At 41.9% G+C, this 20,052-nt stretch overlaps 1 protein-coding gene across 2 annotated transcripts; it reads left to right on the forward strand.

The window, feature by feature from the left end:
* Window positions 1–1,487: 1,487 nt before the first annotated feature.
* On the forward strand, window positions 1,488–14,936 carry LOC102441985 (protein SLFN14). Of its 2 annotated transcripts, none has more exons than XM_006101921.3 (5): window positions 1,488–1,901; window positions 4,286–5,363; window positions 6,777–6,905; window positions 7,985–8,702; window positions 10,825–14,936. In XM_006101921.3, the coding sequence occupies exons 1-5, from the start codon at window positions 1,545–1,547 to the stop codon at window positions 11,657–11,659; spliced, it is 3,117 nt and encodes a 1,038-aa protein (XP_006101983.2). In that variant the 5' UTR covers window positions 1,488–1,544; the 3' UTR covers window positions 11,660–14,936. The 2 variants fall into 2 exon arrangements, with proteins under 2 accessions (XP_006101983.2, XP_014322809.1); XM_014467323.2 differs by having other exon boundaries at window positions 1,801–1,901; window positions 4,293–5,363.
* The last annotated feature ends 5,116 nt before the right edge of the window (window positions 14,937–20,052 follow it).

Here is a 20,052-nt window from a genome sequence, read left to right on the forward strand (position 1 = left end):
GATTGCAATGTGAGTGTGAGGCTGGGAATTAAGGTTGGTGGTAGAACTAAAAGACTGAATTTAGAAGTGAAGTTAATGAAAATCAGTTAAAGTTGAGGCTGAGGGCAGGCTTTTAGAGTTTATGGTGCTACTGTGCTGATTATAGCATCCATTCTGCCTCCTATCCTGAAACTATATTCAGCCAACATATATAAAGGGTAATGCCAGCAAAGCAGAACTTCATAGAAATGTAACCTCAGTTAAAAATAAAAAATAAAAAACAAGACAACCTAGGGATTTAAGAATGTCATTTCATCATAAACAAATTGAAGTAGAAGCACAGAATTGTTTGATGCTTCAATTTAGAAGGAGATGCATATATTATTTTTGTGTAGCCGCTATAACAAATTACCACAAACTTGGTTGCTTAAAAAGCAGAAATTTATTTTCTCACAGCTATGAGTCTGACACCAGTTGATTGGTCAGAAATCAAGATGTTGGCAGGGCTGTGCTCCCTAGGACAGAGATGGGGAGCTGTAGGGAATCATTCATTTCTGCCTCTTCCAGTTTTCAGTGGCTGCCCCATTTCTTGCGGCCACAGCAATCTCTGTCTCTAGGTCAGACACTGCCTCCTCCCCTTTTGTGTGTATCAAATCTCTCTCTGCCTCACTTACAAGAACAATTGTAATTGGGTTTAGGGCCCACCCAGATAATCCAGGATAATCTCCCATCCCAGAATTCTTTTTTAATCACATCTACAAAGACCATTGTTTCTCATAAAGTAACATTTGCAGGTTTATAATAACAACAATGATAACAAGAATTGGTGGCTATTATACAGCCTAGTTCAAGAAGCTCTATCCGGTTTAACCAGCACCTCCAAGTGCGATAGCTGTCATCTTTTTTTTTAACTATAAAACAACTCATTCACCCTAGCTGGTTTGGCTCAGTGGATAGAGTGTTGGCCTGCGGAATGAAGAGTCCCAGGTTCAATTCTGGTCAAGGGCAGATGCCGAGGTTGCAGGCTTGATCCCCAGTGGGGGGCGTGCAGGGAGGCAACCAGTCAATGATTCTCTTTCATCATTGATGTTTCTATCTCTCCCTCTCCCTTCCTCTCTGAAATAAAAAAATATATTTTAAAAAAATAATCCTGTATAATAAAAGCCCAGCAACCCGAACAGCGGAATGACCAGAACGACCGGTCGACCAGTCACTATGACATGCACTGACCACCAAGGACAGACATTCAATGCAGGAGGCTGATGAGCATTTGGTAGGCAGGCGAGTGCTTAGGGGTGATCAGGCGGGCAGGAGGCGAGCAGTTAGGGGCGATCAGGCCGGCAGGTGAGTGGTTAGGGGCGATTAGGCAGGCAGGCAAGTGGTACAGGGTGATCAGGCAGGCAAGCAGGCAGGCCAGTGGTTAGGAGTTAGCAGTCCTGGATTGTGAGAGGGATGTCCGAATTGTGAGAGGGTGCAGGCTGGGCTGAGGGACCCCCCCACCTCATGCACAAATTTCATGCACCAGGCCTCTAGTTTTAAAATAAAAATGAATATAGAGCTTTGAAATGAAATTGACCAGGACAGGAAGTGCTTATATGACGGATGGAAATGACACCCAGTCCCTTAGAGGTGGGCAGTTTAGCTTTGGCTCTCACTTGAAAACCCCTGAATCTTCCCATTACTACCTAATTCACTCTCAGAAGTCAAAACTGCAGCATGCTAATCTGCCCTGTCATAGGCTTTTCTTGAGTCCTTATCAGCCTTCCTCAGTGGGTAATGTTATGAAGACTGGGAGAGTCTGGCAGGGTTCCTGCTCCTCCCAGGCTGATATCAAAGAGCCACAGGACTGTGACAAAAAGCAAACATTCAGAGGAAAGCCAGATGTGGAACTGAAACAACAAGAGAAGAAGCAAGAGTATCAGGTAAAAAAATTTTTTTTATTTTTCATTTAAAAAACCTCATCCATCTCATCCTAAGTGCAGTTTATGTCTGAGGGTATGAAGGGCTTAGTAAAATAATAGCTACAGGATGATGAGTGAGAAATTTTGGGAAAAGCGGAAAGGCTATTCATATGGAGCTTGAATCTCAGAAAGCAATGTATTTATCAGTTGTTAACAGCATTAGTAACATCGGTGAGACTTGAGAGTCATGATAGTACAGGTCTGCTAGTTCAAAAGCAATTAGATTTGTCCTGTGAATCCAGCAGGTGGAAATTATAGGGAGACAAACTACAGTTGAAAACGAGGGAAACCCTTTCTAACAGAGCTGTCAGAAAATAGAAGGGACTAATTTGGTGGGTAATAAGTTACTCATCACTGGAGGTGTTCAAGCAGTTGCTGGAAAGAAATTTGTTGGGAGTTGGGAATATTATACAGAGGATTTAAGAATCAGATGAATGGTTGGACCTGAAGATCTTTAAAGTCCTTTCCAACACTTCTGTGACTCTATGACATGAATAGAATGTTAATCAGAAGTTTCTCTGTAGAGCCAGGCATTTACATTTACCTGCTCACATATGAAAAAAAAAATCACCATGTTGATTCTGGTATGCCTGGCAGAAGTGAGAAGGCAACCATAGCAAACTATGGCAGAAGAGGATATATGTCCTGCTGAATGCCTGCTTCTTTCTCTCTTTATGAGCATAAACAACACCCACATGGCCTCTACTTTGCAAAGATTACATAGAAAAAATGGGTTCTCTTCTTCTACAGGAAGAATTTGGGTTTGGGTTAGTAAACATCTTATTTTGCAGTTAACAAAAACTAAGGGAGCCATGTCTGAAATATTTTCTTCAGAGCTCTGATTTCTATTTAGATGGCTATTCTCTGATCTGAGAAGCAAAAGAAGGTTGGTCATAGTTTAACAACTATGTCCCAAAGGCTCATGTTTTTTCCAAGTCTTAAAGGTCCCCACAGAACAGGGCAGAACTATTAGGAGGGCAGGAAAATGCCTGTATCACACTATATATGAAGAAATGCACTTTTAGAAGAATGTTTGAAAAGATAAAAAGAGCCCAGACTGTGTAGCTCAGTGGTTGAGCATGGAGCTCTGAACAAGAGATCATGGTTTGATTCCCGTGCAGGGCACATGCCCAGGTCAGGGCACATGCCCATGTTGTGGGGTGTGCAGGAGGCAGCCAATCAATGATTCTCTCTCATCATTGATGTTTCTAACTCTCTCTTCCTCTCCCTTCTTCTCTGAAATCAATAAAAATTTTTTTTTTTTTTTTTAAAAAGAGAGGACTTGCCGAAACCGGTTTGGCTCAGTGGATAGAGCGTCGGCCTGCGGACTGAAAGGTCCCAGGTTCGATTCCGGTCAAGGGCATGTACCTGGGTTGCGGGCACATCCCCAGTAGGAGATGTGCAGGAGGCAGCTGATCGATGTTTCTCTTTCATCGAAGTTTCTAACTCTCTATCCCTCTCCCTTCCTCTCTGTAAAAAATCAATAAAATATATTTAAAAAAAAAAAAGAGGACTTAACAAAAAAGATGAAAAGAATTATGCATTTGGTCTCAATTGAAAGTCTTTCAAGGATAGAATAAAGCTTTAAAAATGTACAAAATAGCACGTAAAGAATACCAAGTTTTATGCTTGTTTATATAGCAAGATATCTACACCACATAGATTATTAAACTACACTACCTTAGTTCTCTATCGCCCCCTTTCTTTTGCTTTGAATTAATAGGAGCATCTTCTGATTTCAACTTCTAAGTCTGCGTATTCTCTAATAACTTACTTTGGTTCCTGTGCTAATCCATGCCTTTTTTTTTTTAACCCATGACTTTTATAATACCTGGGCTCACTGATGGCACTTCCTGATTTTAAATTTAAAAATGGCTAAAAATTTTAGCACTGTAAGTTTTCCATTATAGCAAAATATTAAGCATTTACCTTTAACTATGCCCATTCATGCTGGGAAGGCTAACAATCTTGATGAAGTTGTTAGAAAACAGTGATATCAAATATTATTTCCACCTGGCCATTGTTTCCCAGTGGTTGAGCCATCAACCTATAAACCAAGAGGTCACAGTTCGATTCCCGATCGGGGCACATGCCCAGGTTGCAGACTTGATCCCCAGTAGGGACCATGCAGGAAGCAGCTGATCAATAATTCTCTCTCATCATTGATGTTTCTATCTCCCTCTCTCTTCCTCTCTAAAACCAATAAAAATATGTTCAAAACTATTATTTCTGTGTTAAAATGTATGTCCAGTAATTTATATTGTAATCTCTGGAATTCTTGTTAATGTAGAAACAACATCCTGTCCTGCTTATTTATTGGGACCCCTTTCTGTTACTGTTTTGAGCACACAGGGGCTGCTGAGATGGAATGTCTCCAGACCAATACAGAAATGCTCTATCCTGAGATAATTGTAGACGTGGGCACAGTGACTTTTGGAGAAGAGAACCGGAAGAAGATGACCAATAACCAGTTGAAAAGAAATGAGAATTCTAAAATCATCCAAGCCGCCTGTGCACTGTTAAATTCTGGAGGGGGTGTGATCAAAGCAAAGATTGATGATAAAACCTACAGCTACCGCTGCCACGGGCTGGGACAGGATCTGGAGACTTCTTTTCAGAAGCTCCTTCCTTCAGGCTCACAGAAATACCTTGACTACATGCAACAGGGGCACAATCTCTTGATTTTTGTCAAGTCATGGAGCCCAGATGTTTTCAGCCTCCCCCTAAGGATCTGTAGCTTGCGTTCCAATTTATATCAGAGAGATGTGACTTCCGCTATAAACCTGAGTGCTAGCAGTGCCCTAGAACTTCTCAGACAGAAGCAATCTAGAGCCCAAAGAGGAAGACCCAGGGTGAAGGAGCTGCATCCTCAGAAAGTTCTTGACAGACACATTCAGGAAGAGGAAGATATGAGGCTGTCTGCCTCAGAATTTCTTAAAAAGGACAAACTCATGTATAAAGAGAAACTCAACTTTACTGAATCAACACATGTTGAGTTAAAAAGGTTCACCACCAAAAAGATTGTCCCTAGGACTAAAGAAATGTTGCCTCATTACATTTCTGCATTTGCCAACACCCATGGGGGATACCTAATTATCGGGGTAGATGATAAGAGCAAAGAAGTGTTTGGATGTAAGAAAGAAAAAGTGAACCCTGACTTATTAAAAAAAGAAATAGAAAATTGCATAGAAAAACTGCCTACATTCCACTTCTGCCATGAAAAGCCAAAGGTGAATTTCACTACCAAAATCTTGGATGTCTACCAAAAGGATGCCCTGTATGGTTATGTCTGTGTTGTTCAAGTGCAGCCCTTCTGCTGTGTGGTATTCACAGAGGCTCCAGATTCGTGGATCATGAGGGACAATTTGGTCGCAAGGCTGACGGCAGAGGACTGGGTGACTATGATGCTGGATATTCCACCAGGTAAAGCAGAATAGAAGCCATTATTCAGTCAGCAGGGAGTAACCACCTTCTCTGCCTTCTGTGGGTAGTTGGTCAGATTTTTTAAAAATATATTTTTATTGATTTTAGAGAGGAAGGGAAAGGGAAAGAGAAATAGAAACATCAATTATGAGAGAGAATAATTGATCAGCTGCCTCCTGTACACCCCACTCTGGGGATCTAGTCCATAACCGGGGCATGTGCCCTGACCGGGAATTGAACCATGACCTCATGGCTCAACCACTGAGCCACGCTGGCTGGGCTGGCCAGATATTTTACTTGAAGAACAGAAAGCAGTTTTGCTTAAAAAATATTCTCCCATTTCCCTGGCTAGTGTTTCTCAGTGGTTAGAATGCCGGCCCATGCACCGAAGGATTTGGTTGGATTCCCAGTCAGGGCACATGCCCAGGTTGCGGGCTTGAACCCCAGTGGGAGGCATGCAGGAGGCAGCCAATCAATGATTCTCTCTCATCATTAATGTTTCTATACCTTGCTCTCTCTCCCTTCCTCCCTAAAATAAATAAAAAATATATATATATTTAAAAACATTCATCAGTAATCTCACTCTAAAGATGATATTTCAAAGGCAAATTGTTTAAGAAGGACTCTTCACTAATTCTTTCAAGGGAAGTTTGTTGACAATTCTGAATTGTTTCAGTAACATTAGGAACTAATACCTCCAATCATTGGGCTTGGGGCACCATCAAGTGGGGAAAAGCTGATGCAAAAGGAGATGCTGGGGCAGGGGATGGGGAGGTAGGGGGAGACTCCTAGTGTTTTCACTTCCCTTGTAGTTTTGCTCATTTCTAAGCAATCCATGGAGGACTTACAGCCTGAACACAGGTTATCAATTTGGCTTCATGGTTAATATGTTCCAAATTTGATAAAAGAAGCTTAGATCAAGCCTTAAGTGATTATTCTTTCTCTTGTCCTAAATTTGTTTAAGTTTAAACACACACACACACACACACACACACACACACACAACACACACACACTCACACACACCAAACTAGAGATCCTGCCACTTCCTATTCCATCCAAACCTTGGATGGGGACTTAAGCAACTATAACAATATAAAAAATATATAGTGTGCTTAACTTTTTCTGACCTTACTCCCTCTAGAAGCCTTTTCCTCTCAGAAATGACCTGGAATCAGAATGTAGCGTTGGAATGAATCTTAGGGATCACCTCACCCTGACATGAGGGAGATCAAATGACTTGCCCTGCAGGAGACCCCAGACTTCCTTTCTTACCTATGTGAACGGTTTGAGGCATAGTAAGTGTGAGAGCAGCTCAGCACCATGCAAGTCGCATATCAACAGCAGGAGGACAGTTAAAAAGTGCTTTTCCTTTTTCATCTGAAACAACTCTCCATGTATTCATTTGTTTAGCTACCTCCAGTTTGGCTACAGACTACAGCCTTCACCCGATTTCACCAGCTTCATCTGCACTAAGAAGCTCATCATATCCTATGAAAGTCCTGGAATTTAAGGAAGTTCTACAACAACGTTTGCTTCCAGGTATTTCCTTCTTATTTCTTTTCTAAAATTATGTTGGAAGGAATTGATAGCAATTAATCCAAATTTTTCTCCTTAGAGAGAAGGTCAAGTGTAGGACTTAGCAGACATAATGGTCCCGAAATAATATGTATGGCTAACTCTTGTTTCCCAGTCATCAAATTCACACATATTTCTCTGTGCTTTGGGGCTTCCAGTCATGTATAGCTTTTGTTTCCTAAATTTGAGAGAATTTGGGAATCATCCTAAATCCCTCATGTCTATATCACAAGAGAATTCCCCCCTGGCTTTCCAATACAGAAGGAGGTGAGCCATGGGGTTCTATGGCAGAGTTTCTCTGCCTTGGCACTGTTGACATGTGAGTCAGCTAATTGTTTGTTGAAGGGGCTGCCCTGTGCACTGTAGAATGGTTAGCACCATTCATGGCCTCTACCCTCTAAATTCCAATAGCAGCCCTCCAGCTGTGACAATCAAAAAATTTCCAGCCCTGGCCAGTGTGGTTCATTTGGTTGGGCGTCAACCCGTGTACTGAGAGAGAGGTTGCTGGTTCCATTCCCAGTGGGGGCACATGCCCTAGGTTGTGGGCTGGATCCCGGGGGGGAAGGGGGTGTGCAGGAGGCAGTTTATCTATGGATGTTTCTTTCTCTCTAAATTCAATAAACGATGCTTTTTAAAAATGTCCAGATATTACTAAATACCCCAGGGTGTGTGTGTGTCAAAATTGCCACATTAGAATCATTGTTTTAAAGTTTTAAAGGAATGTTCTTAGTTCTCCCAAAAGCATCAGGTCCACACACACACACACACACACACACACCCTCAACAGGAAGGAGGACCATCTGGGGCTGAGGAGACAGTGCCAGGAGGCTGTTCTGTGAAGACCCCTCCTTGACTGCCCTCGCCTGTATGAGAGTTGCCAACAGCAGGAACTTCTTAGCCTTGGCCTGTGAAAAAGGGGTGCTTTCTTTGCAGACAGGGAAACCTATAGTTCCAGAGCTAGACTCATTTCTTCCTATGATGTTGCAGGAATACTTACAAATGCTTTTGTACATTTTAGTAACTTCTATCCCTTGAATTTTCAGTGACACAGGAAGAGATACAATTTAAACCAGAATCCCTCTGTAAGACACTGTTCTCAGAACATAAAGAACTGGAGGAATTCATGAAGACACAGATATGTCCTATCTCACAGGGGATTGTGATATTTTCTCGAAGCTGGGCTAGTGATATTGGCTTAAGGAAAGAGCAGAATGTCTTGTGTGATGCTCTCCTAATAGCGGTGAACAGCCCCCTGGTACTCTATACAATCTTGATGCACCCGAGTGGGCCCGAGGGGCCTGAGTATGCCCGAACCACTGCTCGTCAGTTAAAGCAGAAACTGGGAACTGTTGGTGGTTACACGGGGAAAGTGTGTGTCATTCCGAGACTACTGCACCTGCCGGACACACAGTCTAGACCCTGTGGAATCCCTGTCCACTACCCCCAATCCTACCAGCTTGCTGATGAGGAGGAAATGGAAGACTTGTTGCAGGCCCTTATCGTGGTGGTCTTGCTGTGCTCTCGATCCCTTCTGAGTGACCGGCTGGGCTGTGAATTTTTCAACTTGCTCATAGAGGAGCAGTGTGAGTTGCTTTCAGAGAGCCTTCAAGAGACGCGAGAATTGTTCATCCACTGCTTCCCAGGAACCAGGAAGACAGCCCTCGCCATAAAGATCATGGAGAAAATCAAGGACCTATTCCACTGCAAACCAAAAGAGATCCTCTATGTTTGCGAACATGACTCCTTAAAGGATTACGTGGCGTGAGTGTTTCACTGACTAAACACAGTAAATGTGTTGAGTCAGCCTTTTCAACAGTATCACCAAAGTAATTACTTAAGATTTTGCAATACCTTAACTAAGTAAGTGCAAGAGCCCAGACATTTGCAAGTGACCAGGTAGTTGAGCTATAAATGGGTACTTTGCTATTTCCAATCTTCAGTATTTCATCATAAGTCAGCCAAGTCTGCATACATTTAAGTTTATATAGCTAGGAACAGTTTCCCACAATCTGTGGTCTTAAATTTAAAGAAAAGTAGAAATGAACCTATCTTGCTTTAAAGAAACATTTTGCTTGCTGCTTAATATTGTAAAGTCACAGTATATTTCAGGTGATGAGACATTCTACCTACTAGAAACTTGAATTTAAACACCATTTGATTTTGCTTATAAAATATTTTCATTTGTTTGACTTGTTCTGAATCAATAATTTTAGAAGACATACAAATCTGCTTCTGATTTAAATCTTTAGCTTTTAATTTAGTAAAAGAAATTGGTTGCTTTATAATTCAGCAAATGAGGGCAAACTCATTTTCATTTTTGTCTGGTTTACTTATTTATTCAACAAATCTTTTTGAGCACCGTGTATATGCTAGGTATTGTGTACATTGAGTGTTAGTGGGGATAAAGATTTTGAAGACCTGGCCATAAAGCCCAAAAAGGGGGACAAAAAAATAAAATAAGCAATGTGAATATTGTAAAATTAGTATGATAGTAAAGATATGCTTATCTTAACTTGGGCTGAAGGTTGGTCAGCAAATACTCCCCAGTGAAGGAGATCCCTAAGAAGGGTACACTCTTAAGAAGTCAGTAGGCACCCTAACTGGTTTGGCTCAGTGGATAGAGCGTCTGCCTGCAGACTAAAGGGTCCCAGGTTCGATTCTGGTCAAGGGCATATACCTTGGTTGCGGGCACATCCCCAGTAGGAGGTAGCTGATCGATGTTTCTAACTCTCTATCTCTCATCCTTCATCTCTGTAAAAAAAAAGAGAAGAAGTTAGTAGGCAAAGTGAATAAAATGAGGGCTTTTTAGGCAAAGGGCAGAGTGTGTGCGAAGGCATGGAGATGCTTAGAGAATCAGAAGGGTAAGTCTGACTAGAGCAGTGTGGGGGTGGGGGTTATGGTTATGTAGTAGGTGATGAAATTGGAAAGGAGGCAGATGCCATATTGTGAAAGATTTGTAAATTGTGCTATGGGTTAAGTTCTTTATTATGCTTTATAGGTAAGTTTAAAAATGCTCCAGTCAAAGGCAAATTCAATTCAACAAGTATCTATGAACCCTAATGTGAGGGGGATACAGAGAGTGGCTAAGAATCAGTGCTTTTCTTCAAGATATCTACAAAGTCCAAACTGGAAGAGAAGAACATGAACAGTTGTGATTCAGGGCACAGGGAGTAAAGCCCCAGGGACTGCGTATGTAACATCAGGAAATCTATAGTCATGAGTGATACACCTGGATCCAAATTAGAGGAGGTAACAATCCAACTTGACTGTTTCTTGCCTCCTCTAAGGTGTTCCTCCTCCTCTGATATGCTACAACATACTGTAAAGGGAAACTGAACACGCGAAACAGGATTACAGCCCTGAAGATTTATTACCCTACTTGACATGTCATGGAACTCAGCAGCCTCTCCATGTTTTCCTTACCAAAATCGAATGAGGCTTCTGGTTTTGTACTACATCTAAAAGGGGTGGTGGGATTTGCTTTAGAGGAATTTGTATTTACCCATACCTCTTTTCCACATAAAAAAGTATGATATGCCTCTAGATAACTGTTCTCTAGCTCTAAAAAGGACAAAGTAAAGAGCTTGTCTTCAGGGATTGTCAAGCAGCAGAAATGGACTACTAATAGAAACAATAACGTTCCTACCTGGGTTTATTTCAAAAGTTTCACATGCATATTTAACTAGATAACCCTGAAGAGTAGGGTTTACAATGAAGTATTCTCTCTATCAGGTAACTTGTAAGTAGAGCAGTTTTGTAGTATTCCGTACACAACTGGATCAATGAATCGTCCTCCGGGTGAGAACTAGTCTCTAATTTCAATCCCGACAGTAATGAGTGCATGGTGTTCCCTGAAACCCAATTCTCTCTTTCATCCTTACAGCCAACAAACCACCTGCCAGGCTGTGACGCGGAAAACCTTCATGCAAGGGGAGTTCCTAAAGATTAAACACATAGTGATGGATGAGACGGAGAATTTCTGCAGTGTATATGGTGATTGGTACAAGAAGGCTAAGAGTATCACCCATCCAGAGGTGAGGGGAGCTGGAAGGAAAAACCTTCATCACGGGGTTCTCTGGCTTTTCCTGGACCCCTTCCAAGTCCATCATGCTGATGTCAACGGCCTCCCCCCTCCATCTGCTCAGTTTCCTCGGAAAACAATCACCAAAGGGATCCACTGTTCTCTGGAAATAGCAATGGTCATGAAACAAGAAATGAAGAAGATCAAAGAAAGTCCTCCGCCCAACATGTTTCTGGACACACTGGCACTGTTCAGGGAAGCCGCCTACGAGGAAGCAATGCGTGCCCAGGCTCTTCCTGGGGTGTGTGAAACAGAGACCAACCTGACAATAGAACAAATTGCAAAGTACGTGGCAGAAAGATGTCACAACCTGTTCCAATGTGGCTATCTGCCCAAAGATATAGCAATTCTGTGCAGGAGAGGGGAGGACAGAGGACGCTATGAGCTTGCACTGCTAAAAGCAATGGAATTATTTGAGACCCACAGAGCAACAGAAGTTGTGTTCAGCCAGGCCCCTGGTGTTTTGGGCAGTCACATCATTTTAGACAGCATTCAGCAGTTTTCAGGCCTAGAGAGGAATATTGTGTTTGGGCTTAGCCCAGAATGCAGTCCTTCAGAGGAAACTCATAGGCTCTCCTTTGCCTCAAGAGCCATTAAACACCTCTACCTGCTTTATGAAAAGAGAACAGCTTTCTGAAAATTATTTCAAACAGTACAGGAAGCCATAGGAGCAGAGTCCCTTCTCCCAGGCAGGTGGCAGGTACTCCTTTTAGCATATTACAAATGAGGAGCTCAAGGCACAATCAGTATGGCAGAGAGCCACAGAAACGTCTCTTGGGACTGATCCTGCCACTGCATTTTGCAGTGTCACTGTCCTTTTCCCAGTCTACTTCACCTCCTCAATGTACAATTACAACAGACTTATAATTGGTCCCCTGCCTCTGGTTTTACCTTGTCCAATCCAGCCTTCATCCTGTCAACCAGAGATGTTCTCCTCAAACAGAGAACTGATTTTTATGACATTCCCTGCTAGTGTATCTTCAGTGAGTCCCTGCAATGTTGAAACCAAGCCATTTTTCAAGGCTTTCCATGATATACCCTGACTTACTCGCTTAAAACAGTATTATGTCTCCATCTTCCAGTGTTTCTAATGCACCCAGCCTTGCTGACCTATTTTGGGGATGGAAGGTAGGGTGGCCTTCAGGCTACTTACTTTGACTGGGTCTCTCAGGGTAGTACCTTGGTTGGCACCTCATACTGGCTGTGGGTCCCAAGCTTCGTAGGGTCAGAACTTGATTTCCTCTTTGCACCAAGTTTGGATCAGTTTCTTGGGGATGGCTCTGTGTTAATCAAGCTCACAAAAGACCAAGGCATAACTGACAATTTACAATGAGGATTATAGTAATAAGTGGGCCAGATGCTCTTGCTAATCAGCACATGCAGTAGTAACATAGGAGGCCAAATTACATAAGCATAGCTTTACAGCAAGGGGAGCTGATAATATGATCAAATGTATGGCTTAAAGCTATGATAGACTATTGCAAACACATCTACAATAGGAATATTTCCATCACAAGGTCAGATTTACCAAAAAAAGCAAATTTAGAATGCTAAGAGTGACTAGTTGTTCCATATTCTTTGCCTTAAATGATTTTTTCTTTCTGAGTTTCTAAAGTAAACCATCAACCTTCCCCTCACTCCTCTCAACACATAACAGTACTTTACTCACATTCATTTTCTACCAGTTAATACTTTCATCTAGACTAGAAACTGCTTCTACCCTGCTGTTGGCCTGGGACATAGTCTGTCTATCAGGGGTCTTTGCACATCCCTAAACTCTTCCATTATGATTTGGTGTTAATTTTATAATTCAACTTTAAGAGTTCATGGGGAGCCTGGATGGCAATTCTACCACCTAGGTGCCTCTACATTCTTGGCTCCTGGCTGTGCCAGTGCCATTTTCTCAACCTTCAAACCCTTTTGTGCTCCCTCTATCTGTTGAAATTCTTACTTGCCAATCAAGTCCTTGTTCAAGTCCTTGTTCGGTTAAACTTGGTCTTTTCTTTCACAGCCTTTCTATGGCTTAAAAAAATGTGTTTAAAGGATAACACCCAACTCATTCTAAACTATACCAAAGAAGTAGTTGTTGGCATAGCAGAGTCTATGTAATACCTTCCTATCACGTCTTCTTGCCAATGTATGTGCAATATATTAGAAATAAAATCAGAGGTCCCTTTGTCTAGTCAGCTCCCAAAATAACTAAGCCAATAATTGCTCTTCAATGCAATTTTGTTTTTCTGTCTGTAAGGTTTTTTAAGTTGCTTTGGAATTATTCCTCTTTCTGGACTATTTTTAACTTCTAGAAAAGTTAGGACAACTTTATTAATGCTGGTGAGGCCTCGATGCAGGAGAAAGTATGGAAATATTCTTTTGGCCATAATTTCAGATAAAGCCCATCCCTTTCCACTAGGTAGGTGAGCAGGCAGGGCTTGCAAAGTGCTCTTAGCTGCCTTTCTGAACGGCTCAGACCACCAGATGGGCCACTGTGAATTGTCCTGTCCAGAGAACCTTTCTCTTACCTCCTTGCTGCACCAATTACTTGATGTTATTCCTTATATCTTTCCTTGGGGGCTTCAGGGTACTTTTAGGTGGGATAAAATGAAGTTCAGCAAGTAATTCGTTTTTGATGGTGCAAAAGATACCAGTGTGTTAACATTTGGATAATGGAAGAAGTGTGAATTCTCTAAAAATAATTTAAAGGATCAAAAGTGGAGGGGGATTGCGGGAGTGAAAAGAACAGGGAACTGCTATACAGTATTTTAATCATAAACCTCAGGACCATTTAACTTTTTAAACTATATGCATACATTATGTAATTTTTGATAAAATAATTTATTTTTAAAATAATTGTTTTAATTTGAGAGTCCTTATCAGTTCTTAGTGCACTCAAACAGCTCAGTCAGGTTTAAAGTAGAGGCCTAATCCAGTGATTCTCAACCCTGGATGCTCATTATGATGATCGGAGGAGCTTTAAAAATACCAGTGATCCAGCCAGACACCAGACCAATTAAATCAGAATGCCTGGACATGTCTTGGACATTGATATTTATTAAAAGTTGTCCAGATAATTCTAGTTTTTCACCAGGGTTTAGAACATGGGACCCATCTACTAGTCTGTTCTTTCTGTCCTCAAACTTCTCTTCCCATTAGATTGTGAGATCCTTGAGGGTAAGGATGGTCATTTACACATCTTTATTTCCCCAAAGCAACTACTGTAGTACCTCAAACATGGAAGGTGCTCATAATTATTTGTTGAATGGATTTGCTACTTTCAGAGGATCAGAATCTACTAGGGATAAAGTTTATATTTAATGAAATGAATACCTAATTTTGGAGACTTCAAAGAGGTCAATGTGGAGAATAATCAGCACTGCAATAATGAAGAATAAGAGGATAATGGAATTTAAGCTGTTTTTTTAGGCAACAGGCAAAGTTAAAGATCCATGTTGATGGGAGTTCATTAGGTTTGAGTTTGAGATTAGCAATTGGTGGGGACTAAGAATAATTGACTATCTTGCTTGTTCTTAGAATTCTAAATTTTTCTATAGACCTTTAATATAATGGATAAAACAGTTAGTTTGATGAACTAATTTGCCTGCTATAAGAAGTTCTAAAACTTACTTTTAAAAAGAAGGGTATACCTGGCCTGGTAGCTCAGTTGGTTAGAGTATCATCACAATAAACCAAGGTTGCATGTTCAATCCTTGGTCAGGGCCCAGACAAGATGTAATTAATGAATGCATAAAAAATGGAACAACAAATAGATGTTTCTCCCTTTCTCTTTCTCTCCCTTCCTCTCTCTAACATCAGTTATAATATAAATAAATAAAGTTAAAAAAATAAAAAGAAGAGTAGTATACTTCTATTGTGTTAAATTTGAGAAGTGGAGAAAGGCAAATAAAAAGTTCTTATTATCTTGTTACCCAGACACAGGTTTTTTTTTTCGTTTTTGCTTATTTCTATTCTTTGTTGATATGCAAAAATATTTTTACATAGTTATGATCAAGTTGTACAATCAACTTTATATCCTGTGCATCTGCTTTTTCATATAACCTTTTTGTTCTAGTTTGTACTATTGTTCCCAATACTTCTCCCTCTCCCTATACCTATACCCTTTATAGTTCCTAACATTAAAGCTGGTGTATATTTTCCCACCCCCTTGATGTGGGCTTGGCCGTGTCACTTTGTTTGGCCAATGAAATGTTAGTGCAGAGGCTTTACGCATTTCAGTATTACATCTGTTCTCCTGGGCTTCTGCTCCTGTGAAGACTATGCCTTGGGCAGCCCATCAGTCACTGAGGAATGAGAGATGTGAAGCAGTCTTGAACTCAGCTCACGACATGTAGCCAAGTTTGACTGATCCCAACTAGATAGCCAAATCCCAACTGATTTGCAATGTGTAAGTGATAGATAAGTGCTTATTATTGTATGACTGAGATTTCAAGTTTGTTTCTTTTGCAGCAGTAGCTGACTAATGCAGGCATTTCCTCATGTTGTAGCATTGTCTTAAAAATTATCATTTTAAATAGTTGCACAATATCTCAGCTAGATTACACAAAATTTCAATGATCATTCCTCTATTAATTTGGGTCACGTACCTGGGTTGCAGGCACATCCCCAGTAGGAGATGTGCAGGAGGCAGCTGATCGATGTTTCTCTCTCATCGATGTTTCTAGCTCTCTATCTCTCTCCCTTCCTCTCTGTAAAAAATCAATAAAATATATTAAAAAAAAAATTATCATTTTAAATAGTTGCACAATATCTCAGCTAGATTACACAAAATTTCAATGATCATTCCTCTATTAATTTGGGTCACTAGCAATTTTACACTATTAAAATTAAACCAGGCCCATATTCAGGCATACAACACAACCTTTTCTTCCTTTGGTATATTTATAAATCCCCAGAGATGATATTATTGGATCAAAGGGGTGGCCTAGATAAAAGATTCACCTTATTTATATTGGTTCTGATGGGACGCGCAAAGAAAAACCCTAATCACTGTACCTGACAACATACAGAGTTGTTGCCTTAAGAGAACAAAATGCTGACATCAGGACTACAAAGTTCTGAACCCATGTCTGCCTGACTCCAAAGTCCATTTTAGCCTCTATGCTTTTGTGCTTTCCTGTACATCAAAGTTACAGACAGGAGTCTCCATGACCTGCGATCTGATGTTGAAATCAAGATTGAGTATATTTATAATATTTGTGACATTAAGCAACATGGTTATTGTTAGTTTCTAAAATTTTTCTACAAAATCGATATAAGTAAAATGACTTACATCACAAAAATATTTCTAGAAAAGCGTATTCTACACTAAGAAACTTAATATACATTTCATTTCTAAGTCTATATAGGCTTACAGTTGTTCCGATGGAAAATAATACAGTAATTAATAAAAAATAATACAAGAATAAATTCTGTGCTTCTCATACTCACAACTGTAAACCTGCTTTTGCCCCACCCTGGATAATGACATCATGGAAAGCTTAGAAAATAGAGGACAAAAGAAAACTCACCCCCAGTATTACCACCATATCACACAGTTTGTCATTTTTGCTTATTCATTTCCAGCGTGGGTCCATTGACAGATATATTTTAGCAGAGCTGTAATCATTGTGTACATTTCATTTTTCATCCTGTTTGGGTTGATTTTTCTGGAAGCCATTCCGATTCTTCTATGTGAGACATTTTCCACACTGCAGCCTAGGATAGGGCAAGTCTCGGTGCAGAGGAGCCTCTCACATTCCATTTGATTTCTGGGCCCAGTCCACCTGAGTTTCTACCTACAGAGAGGAAGACGGTGACGGGCAGTAAAGGATCCAAAGCTCATCACCAAGCTCCATGAAATACGGGCGGCGGGGGTGGGGTGGTGGTGGTGGTGGTGGTGGAATGAAGCTGTTTTAGGGAACTCAGCAACAGAGCTCCACAATTAGGACAGAACCATTCTTCCTCCTGGCTTTGGTGGTTGTGCCATCCCTGCAAAATGGCAGCTGCCGGGAGCACAACTCGGGAGGACTGTAGAACAAACCTTCACTTGCACAATAAAAACCTAAACAGAGTTTTCCAGCTTTGCCCAGTAAAAATCACCTCGAGTGACTGTTAAACTTCCAGATCCCTGGGCCCCTCTCAGCTCTAGGACAGGTGCTTGAGACTAATTGGAGATTCTGTGGGAAATATTGTATTGAATGTTGAAATGAGTGGAAAAACTACTCAGAATCCTACCCAGGAATGACCAACTTCCATTCGACTGAGCCTTGGGGTACCCATGTACTTGTGTGGGTTTCAAGTCAGATGTGACAAGGTTCAAATATGGACTCAAGCACCCAAATGTGATTTGGGCAAATTAACTGGTCTTTCTTAAAAAAAAAAATCTATATCTATCTCTATGTGTGTGTATGTATTTTATTGATTTCAGAGAGGAAGGGAGAGGAAGAGAGAGAAACATCAATGATGAGAGTATCATTGATTGGCTGCCTCCTGCAAGCCCCCCCACTGGGGATCGAGCCTGGAACCCGGGCATGTGCCCTTGAGCAGGATTGAACCTGGGACTCTTCAGTTCACAAGCCGGCGCTCTATCCACTGAGCCAAACCAGCTAGGGCTGATCTTCCTTTTGTAAAATGGAAATAACATACCTCAGATGATTGTTGTGAAGATTAAGTGCTTTATTTCATGTGATTGGCACAAACCAAAGTGTCTACAACCAGTAGCTATTAAACTAAATTCTCAGTGCCTGGCAGATATAGTATTCTAGAGGCCCAGTGAACGAAATGTGTGCACTGGAGGTGTGGGGTGTGGGGTTCCTCAGCCAGGCCTGTGCCCTCTCGCAGTCTGGGACCCCTCAGGGGATATCCACCTGCCGGCTTTGGCCTGTGGGGAGCGGGCCTAAGCTGGCAGGCGGACATCCCTCTCACAGTCCAGGACCCCTCACTCCTTATCGCCCGCCTGCTTGCTGCTCTGTACCACTCAGCTCACTGCTCCTTAGTGCTGCCATGGAGGCTCCCGCCACTGCCACTGTACTCACCAGCCGTGAGTCCAGCTTCTGGCTGAGCGGCGCTTCCCCTGTGGGAGCACACTGACCATCAGGGGGCAGCTCCTGCATTGAGCATCTGCTCCCTGGTGGTCAGTTCATAGCAACCAGTCATTCTACTGTTTGGTCGATTTGCATATTAGGGTTTTATTATATAGGATAGGATATTGAATGTGAACTGTAAATGAAAAATGAAATTTAAAAAAGAACCAAATAAAATTTTAGATCTGAAAAATTTTATATATAAATTATATATATTTAATTCACCTGAGGATGTTTTTAAAATTGATTTTTAGAGAGAAAAACATCTATGTGACAGAGAAATACCAGTAGGCTGCCTCTGCACCTGCTGACCCACCGGGATCTAACCTAAACCTAAGTATGTGCCCTAACCTAGAATCCAACAGGAAATCCTCTGGTGTACAGGTTGAGACTCCAACCAATTGAGCCACCTGGCCAGGGCAGATCTGAAAAGTTTTTTTAAATGTACCTCCAGGCCCTAGTCGGTGTGGATCAGTAGTTAGAGTGTCCTCCCACGCACCAAAGTGTCATGGGTTCGATTCCAGGTGAGGGCACATACACAGGTTGTGGGTTCCATCCCTGTCAGATTGCTTGGGCAACTGACTGATGTTTCTCTTTCTCTTTCCCTCTCCCTTCCTCTCTCTCTAGAATCAATGAAAAAAACATATCCTTAGAGGAGGGCTTAAAAAGAAAATAAATGCTGGTTTGGTTCAATGGATAGTGTTTGTGCAGGCGGACTGAAGGGTACCAGGTTGGATTCCAATCAAGGGCACATACCTGGATTGCAGACTCAATCTGGGGCCCTGGTCAGAAATTCAGTGAAAGGCAACCAATTGATGTCTCTCACATTAATTTCCGTCTTCTGTCCTCCCTTCCACTCTCTCTGTAAAAAAAAAAAAAATCAATGGAAAAATGTCCTCAGTTGAGGATTAACCTAAACAAACAAATAAACAAACATTCATCCCCAGTGTGATTATTGAAGGAGTATATGAAGTATTTGTTGAATGAACAGGAAGGGATGGGACTTCGCTAACTGTTTTAGCAACTCTGCAAGCCAGAGGGTGTATTTTTTATTTTAATTTTTATTGATTATTTTAGAGAGAGGAAGGGAGCGAGAGAAACACCAGTGTGTTGTTCCACTTATTATGCACTCTTTGGTTGCTTCTTGTCTGGACCCTGACCAGGAATCCAACCTGCAACTTTGCTGTATCAAGAGGAGGTTCTAACCCACTGCTCTGCACACTGCCTGTCAGGGCCCCTCAACAAAACCCCTCTGGCATGCCCTGGCCCCTGCTATGTTTGGGATCCATTCTGTGAGGGCACCTACTTAGGTTTAGGGTTTGATCCCTGGTCGGGGCTGACTGCTGCTCAGGAAGTGACTGAGGACCGTTGAGGTCCGTGTGCTGTACATCATTGGGCACAGAGCTGGGGTTCCATTGCTGACAGGGCCGACTCCGATCCCCGCTACCCCCACTCCTCCATCCAGGACGACTTCAACTATGACAGCTGCATGGCCTCCACCAGCATACACATCCGCATGGATAGGTCACCCTTTCCGCGCTTCACTCAGCCCGGCTGCTGCACAGTTGCCCTGGGAGGCGGATTTACAGGGTCCCAGGGAGAGCACCCTCCATGCCGGACTCCCAGGAAGAGTGGGGTCCCGAGGGAAAGCACTTCGCTCCGCCTCCCCTCGGGGCTTCCGGCCTGAGCACCCAGCGTGCACACGGAGGCCTCCTAGCTGGGTACTGAGAAAACGAAACTGGAGCCCTTCCTCGAACCCTGTCATCTTCAGTGCAGAAAGGGACAGATGAAAACCTCAGCAGCCTTACTGGGGCATCTTTAAATGAAAAGATACCAGAGGTTATTTTTTTTCGGTGGAAAATAAGTTTATTGTGTAATCAATATTGTGTAATCATTGTGATTTATTGTATAATCATTGCGATTACACAATAACCTGCACTGAGTTATCTGCTGG

Source organism: Myotis lucifugus, unplaced genomic scaffold, assembly GCF_000147115.1.
Source record: "Myotis lucifugus unplaced genomic scaffold, Myoluc2.0 scaffold_387, whole genome shotgun sequence".
NCBI classification, from domain to species: Eukaryota; Metazoa; Chordata; class Mammalia; order Chiroptera; family Vespertilionidae; genus Myotis; species Myotis lucifugus.